The sequence below is a fragment of the Chelmon rostratus genome, chromosome 17, assembly GCF_017976325.1.
Source record: "Chelmon rostratus isolate fCheRos1 chromosome 17, fCheRos1.pri, whole genome shotgun sequence".
In the NCBI taxonomy this organism is placed as follows: domain Eukaryota; kingdom Metazoa; phylum Chordata; class Actinopteri; order Chaetodontiformes; family Chaetodontidae; genus Chelmon; species Chelmon rostratus.
Window position 1 is genome coordinate 10,656,414 of NC_055674.1, and position 7,132 is coordinate 10,663,545.

A 7,132-nucleotide genomic window follows, 5' to 3' on the forward strand; every position below is an offset into this window, starting at 1 on the left:
ACTTTTACCTGATGGATGGAACTCTGATTAAAGACAAAACACGCTCAGGTGGCGTGTTTGGGTGGATTTTCGCGGCGCGTAATTCGAGCGCTTCTCTGCGTATCCGCGCTCAGTGCTGCCTCTGATGGCTGGAAGCTAAAGTGAAGATGATGCTGAAGGGTGGACTTGCAGTGACAGCTGGTCTGGTTTTGCTCACCAGGGTGAAAAGTGGGAGTTCATTTGTGTACCTTTACTAAACGGACATGGAGGCGTGCGTAAAAACGGCGTCGCTTTGGTTCGTTTCACTTACTGCTCGTAATTTTGATGTTGGGCACATTTTGAAAGTCCGGATAGTCAGAGGGGAAATAATTCTGGTGAGAATTTCCGGTTTTTAATAACACATTTTTATGCAGTGAGAAACTTGTCAAAAACAAGTCTGTGTGAATTTTGCGAAAACACGGAACCAACGTTTCGGTTGGATGACTGAAAAGAAAAGTTGCGCCTCGACTCCCATGCGTCCAAAGGAACTGCTGTGTTTCCCCACTGACATCTTCATTTCCATCTCATCAATATGTTCACCAGGCGCTGCGTGTGCTGCTTTGACGCTCAGTGAATTTCATTACGCTGCCGTCCGCATGTGCGTTCTGTTCAACTTGGCTCCATCTGCCTGCAGGACTGGACCCGCGTATCACAGGAAGCAGCCTCTCTCTTGTTCAGAGGTGAGTCTCTCCAGCGCCTCCTCAGCGCGCGTCTTTTATCGCATCCGCGCTCTCCGGCTGGAGACAGTCACGGCGCGCCATCACACCAGGAGCGCATCGAGGCGGTGCGAAGCAAGCGGCGTGTCTGTGTTGCGCTTACTTCTCCTCGCATGTAACGCGGGATAAATTGTCGGATTATTAAAAGGGGAAAGTCACAACGCAGAGAGGTGCTCCACTTCGACTGAGACAAACTTGAGAATTATTTCGAGATGAAGAAGACGAATCTGTCATGAATACTTTCATCCGCGCAGAAGTGGCGTATTTTGTAAATAGAGAGAGTAAATCTAGTTGGAGGTAAGAGGATACTTTTGTTGATTTACAGCAGAGTGATTGGTGAATTGGCACAGATGCACATGTCAGTGAGTGTCCAAAGGTTAACGTGATTATTCCATTCAAATTTGCCAAATTGAACATGTTCAGTAACGCTCACTGCAGTGTCCCCCAGCCTGCAGTTTCACTGTCAACTGCTAAAATGGTGATGCTTATTGTATTGATGTGCATGGACAGAAATGTGACTTAATGCCACACAATCCTCAGCTGGCAGAGTTTGCTAACATTGCAAATTAAATTCCTGGCTTGACCTCATTCTCACTTTCTTTTCCATCAGCTGGATTTACATGACTAACTAGGAGCGTGTGCTAATTTATTCAGCTGAGCGTCCACCTCCAACCTTTCTGCTGCTAAAAGCAAAAGTTAGATTCAATTCACGGCCTTGAGCAGTCAAGGAGAGAAATGGCTCATGAAAAAAAAAAACTTTTTTCATTTCACCAGTTGTTTTCACGGCAAACCACATTCACTTTCTTTTGCCTGGGCTGGTTTTTATAGGAAGAATACCTGTTGCACAATGTGCACAATGCTTCAGAGGGGCATTGTGCTTCATCTCAGTGGTCTGTTTCTGGAGGAATAATTAATCATCATAATAATTAATCATTGCATGTTATCTTATGCAACACAAACAGAAGATGCTTACATTACACAATAGTCTGTCTGTCCACCTGACTCAGATAACTGTATTTCCTCTCAGCTGAAGCATTTGGTCGCCTATTCACCAAAAAAAAACAACAAAAAAAAACGAGACTTCGGGCAGCATCCACTCAATCCTGCGCCCATGGTGAAAATGATGAAAACCTCTTATGTTATTGGCACCAAACTAAGTTGTCAGACCATGTTTGCCTCCGACAAGCACTTCAATCTGACCGTGGTGAGGCTATTGGCAGTGCAGCGATTCCCCTCATTCAATTACTTAGGCTGGGATTAATTTACATCCATGCCCACCCCCTAATAAATTGAACAGAAAGGCGTCAGCCGAGAATTCAGTGTAACCTGTCGCGGCTGATCATGCGAAGGGCAAGCATTTCCACAGGGAGAGCTTATGGCTGTCTGGTGTGCGGAGTGATTTCCCTCTGCAGCAATGCCTGACCAAGTAAAGACACGAGGGACGCCTCTGCCTCAGGTGGAGAGGGCTGCCAAAGACCCTCGTCACATGTGCTATCAATCAGGCCTCGTCCCCGGAAAGAGGATTCAGTACAAAATGTATGAAATCCTCAGAGGTACCGATGAAGATGAGGGTGCCTGGATGAAGCACATTTTCTTTTTCAAAAAGACACGAGTGAACATACTGTAGCATCTGAAGGAAAAGCCTTTGCTCTGACTGATAACACGGATGTCACAGAGATTATTGTCTTGTGTCTCGTCGCTCATGCGCAAAGTGTTGCAATGCAAAAATGCCATGTGATGGCCACCCATTACATTCAGATCAACTGGTTCAATAGACGAACATCCATCCACAAGAGTTCTGAATAGAGGAGGGAAGAGAGATCGCGTTCATTATCTGATGAAGACGATGGCTATGGATCTCATTTTTCTCCTTGTGGAAAGCATAAAATCAGTGCTGTCAACTACACCACAGCTGTTAGAATAAATGGCTATTTTATAGTTTTTTACACTGTTGCTGACATGAGTCTTTATGTGTGCAGGTGAGATGCCATAATCCGCTGAGGCAGTGAGGTATCATGGACTCCTGGATCTTCCCATCGTTCCCTCCGAACCTGTCGGAGCACCTCATGTATGACAGCTTCGTGCAGGGCAATGAGTCCGACCTCCATGGGAACTACACAGACCACAGCCTCAACAAAACCAGCACGGTGGTCATCACCTGCATGTACTTTCTGGTGTGCACCGTGGGGCTCTGCGGGAACGCCCTCGTCATCTACGTCATCCTGCGCTACGCCAAGATGAAGACAGTTACCAACATCTACATCCTCAACCTGGCAGTGGCTGACGTGCTCTTCATGCTGGGCCTGCCGTTCATCGCCATCCAGCTGGCGCTGGTCCACTGGCCGTTCGGCCCTGTGCTCTGCAGGGTGGTGATGACCGTCGACTCCCTGAACCAGTTCACATCCATCTTCTGCCTGATGGTCATGAGCATCGACCGCTACCTGGCTGTGGTGCATCCCATTAAGTCCACAAAGTGGCGCAAGCCGCGCATGGCGAAGACTATTAACATAGCGGTGTGGGGGGTGTCGCTGATGGTTAACCTGCCGATCGTGATCTACAGCGGCGTCATCACGAAGCACGATGGCTGCTTCTGCACCATCGTGTGGCCTGAGCCTCAGGAGGCCTACTACACGGCGTTCATGTTCTACACCTTCATCCTGGGCTTCTTCCTGCCCCTCATGGTCATCTGCCTCTGCTACCTGTTCATCATCATTAAGGTGAAGTCCTCGGGCATCCGCGTGGGCTCCTCCAAGAGGAAGCGCTCAGAGAGGAAGGTGACTCGGATGGTGTCCATCGTGGTGGCAGTGTTTGTCTTCTGCTGGCTGCCTTTCTACGTCTTCAACGTCACCTCGGTGACGGGAACCATCAGCACCACTCCCATCCTGAGGAGCACCTTTGCTTTTGTGGTGGTTCTGGGATACGCCAACAGCTGCGCCAACCCCATCCTCTACGCCTTCCTGTCGGAGAACTTCAAGAAGAGTTTCCAGAATGTTCTGTGTCTTAAGAAGGTGGGCGGGCTGGATGAGGTTGAGCGCAGCGATAGCCGGCAGGACAAGTCTCGCATGATGAATGACCCCACGGAGACTCAAAGTACCCTGCTGAATGGCGACCTGCAGACCAGCATCTGAGAGGAACGAGGACGTGCACAAGGCTGGGCTGAAGTTGCCTGGGCAACAGCCCTCTGGGGGAAAAAAAAAGAGTAATGGTTTTATTTTTGCTGTTGTGGCTGCATAAATATGAGTAACCCATAATTGCTTATGTTCGCCATTATTTTTCAGTCATGTTCCGACTCTCTGACCTGCATTTTTAATGTTTGGACCAGAACTGAAAAATACTGACTTAGACCAAATTGAATCGCCATAGCATCCAAACCTTGATAAGCATACTGCACCTCTGCAGGAAACAGAGATGGGGCGGCCCGGAGTTGTGCGCACACACACACACACACACACACACACACACACAAAGCGATGCCCCATGACCTTTGTCATGTGACACTGTAGCATCCAAACTTAGCATTGTTGCTCACTGTGTGAGCGCTCCGGCTGAGCCTTTAGTAGCTGCTGGGAATGATTAATGACGAACGGGATGCACTGTGAATAAAAACCTCCATGTATGGTTCCGAACAATGCGCAGCTTGTCGCTTTTGCATCATGCCTTGCATTGTGCTATCACGTGGACCAATCTGAGCTAGCGGGCGGCAGGCTCAGCATTACCGTTTTCAAGTTAAAGCAGTCCCTCGAAACCTCTGTGCACGTCCCCGTAGAGGAAGGCTGTAGGACTCACTCTTTCGGACGCAACAGTCAGCTCAACATATGTAAGGTCACATCCGAGAGGAGGGGACATGATTAAATTTTAACCAAGGAGTTCACAGAGGATCATGTCCCTTGTTAAGGAGGACAAAGCGGCAACAGAAACCGGTCCCGCATTTGGATTTGACACATTGTTGGGTTCCCCCGGCTGTAAACAAACCCATTGTAACACAACCAGATGTTCATACAGCTGTTTGCTCTGTGCTGTAAATGAAATATGTCTGACTGTTTGTTCTTTGTATTGACTCTGAGTTGAGGTAGGAGAGAGGCGAACGCCCACTGGCAAATGGTCCCCTGGGTGACATGAATTTTCCCTGGAAACCCAGGATTACATACATAGTTTACAGCGGAGGGGCCTGCACCAAGTTTCCACAGTCTCGTCTAAAAATAACAATGTAACAGTGTGCTCATGTGCTGTAAAACAACACGCTGTTGTTAAGAACTGAGAACCTTTATCGTTCCTCTATTCCTGTTCCAGGTTATTTTCTCTGGAGGCTGGATTGACTGTAAATAACTGTACAGTAAACAGGCAGAGGCGAAGTCAGAGGATTTTATATTATAGTGTTATTTAGATTTGAAACTCTAAATCTGTGAATATGTGATTATTTTCTTTTTTTTCCAGACACAGAAGGTAATGAACGTCAGTGCCATCGATTCTCGTGTCCTGTAAGAACATCAGATTGATTTAATGTGCGGCTAATTTTAACGTAAACATGAATGACAACATTCAGTCAGCGGGCAAGTATTTCGAACCGTGCCGCTACCTGCTTCCTTACAGCTACACGCATCGTTTATATCACATTAATAGTACTGGATTGGACGATATACCGAGCCAGCCTCTAACCAAAGTGCTGCTAAGATGTATAGAAACTCTACCACAGTGTTGTATAGTATTATATAATGTCAGGGTATGCCTGTTTGGGAGCTGTTCTTTGTGGTGACTTATTTACCATTATTTCTGAATATCATGTAATAATGTTGCTGTCATTGTTTGCAATTGTTACACTACCTGCTTCTATCACAAATGCGTGAGTGCATGGTTCTGAATTATTCATTAGGAATGCTGAGTAGGCTTCAGCTTCATGTTTTTATGTCTGCTGAGAGCATAAAACGTGCTCGGATAATGTGTAACAAATTATTGTTTCAGTCCTATTTCCTGTCTACCTAACTCATGGCCGCTGTTTCCCTGTATTTGGGTGGACATGTAAGAAGCAGATGGGTCACTACCCTGGAAGTAGTGCGCTGGGATTGAAGTACTTTCACTGTTATTGTTCACTGTGCGGTATTACTGAAAACACTGCTTGCTGGCTGTCTCTTGTGTCTTGTCTCCTCTGCTCCTCCATTTTCTTTGACTATTGCAAAGAGCTCCCATTGCACGCTACACTTCATTTGAGGCCAACCCATCCTCCTCTCATAACCCGTGGCATTTGGGAGGCCACATTTCAAGTGTCGTTTCTGTCCCCGCGTATCTGAGAGACGTGGATTTGTGAAGGGCTAGAACACTTATCCTCAAGAGGCTCTGGTGTTCCTTTATCATCACCGCCATGCTGCTCCGGGAGTCCGCACTTCACCCCGCCATCCTGTGACTCCTTGTCTGCCGCTGCGGTCAGATCGCTATCTATAGAAGCTGTTAAACCTTTATCCAACATGTACAGGTCCCCACATGTGCACCCAAAGCCGGTGACAGATTATGATGAATGTGCAAAGAACCCTGAGTGTGTATTGCATTGATCGCAGCCTGCCAGATGTAAAACATGTGTTACTGTTGATATTTAAATATTCAGCACATACAAACCACTCTAAGCATGTTCTTTTGACTATGTGCATATAACTTCCTCATGTGTCAGTATTACATAACACGCACAAGTGCGCAGACAGACACACTGTGAACCTTCAGCCATGACTAATCAATTTCCATATCCAATCTCTGTCTCTGCAGTATTGCGGAATTTGCTACCTGGACTGTAATGAGAGACACGGCACACCTCTAGTGTCCTATATTTCCATAGCAACAGTGACCAAGAGTGTTGGTCCCATGGTTACATTAATTAGCATAATAATGATAATAGAGAGATGGCTCTGGACATGAATTATGAATGTAGACATTGCTCAGATGACTGACGCATCAAGACCACCGTCCACCGAGCTGTGAAAGCAAACACCTCAGTCGCATCAAACCTGGTTAAAACGTAGCTTGTGTTAGCGTGCAGAGCAAGAGGGGACGCCAAACCAAACGCCTTGCTTATTGTGTCACAGTCGCAGATATTAGAGAACCAACGTCATAGTCTGCTGTTAGTTAACGCCGACTGGACGTGCATACGTTGTACAGTATCATCCAGCTGTTGTCGTGGTTATGATTATGGCAAAGAGTTTTCTTAAAGCAATGCTTGTAATTTATTTTTCAGCTTTTTTTTTTTTTTAAAAAAAACATACATTAAGACAAATTGCAGATTTTCTACTTGGTCTTTGTTCCGTCTGTGTTTTAGTTTTGTGCAGTTTTTATGATCAGCTTTCTTTGAATTGCTCAAATGTCTAACAAGCTTTGGAAAAACGGAACCACAACTGTTGAAGGTTTCACTGTTTGTG

At 46.4% G+C, this 7,132-nt stretch overlaps 1 protein-coding gene across 2 annotated transcripts; it reads left to right on the forward strand.

Annotated features, from left to right (window-relative positions):
- The first annotated feature begins 636 nt into the window (after positions 1 to 636).
- LOC121620756 (somatostatin receptor type 2-like) lies at positions 637 to 4,507 on the forward strand. 2 transcript variants are annotated; one of them, XM_041956937.1, is made up of 2 exons: positions 637 to 698; positions 2,714 to 4,507. In XM_041956937.1, the coding sequence occupies exon 2, from the start codon at positions 2,750 to 2,752 to the stop codon at positions 3,860 to 3,862; it is 1,113 nt and encodes a 370-aa protein (XP_041812871.1). In that variant the 5' UTR covers positions 637 to 698; positions 2,714 to 2,749; the 3' UTR covers positions 3,863 to 4,507. The 2 variants fall into 2 exon arrangements, with proteins under 2 accessions (XP_041812871.1, XP_041812872.1); XM_041956938.1 differs by lacking the exon at positions 637 to 698 and adding an exon at positions 907 to 1,031.
- The last annotated feature ends 2,625 nt before the right edge of the window (positions 4,508 to 7,132 follow it).

Excerpts from the sequence above, each read along its gene's own strand:
- LOC121620756 (XM_041956937.1), top strand. The coding sequence starts at position 2,750 with ATGGACTCCTGGATCTTCCCATCGTTCCCTCCGAACCTGTCGGAGCAC.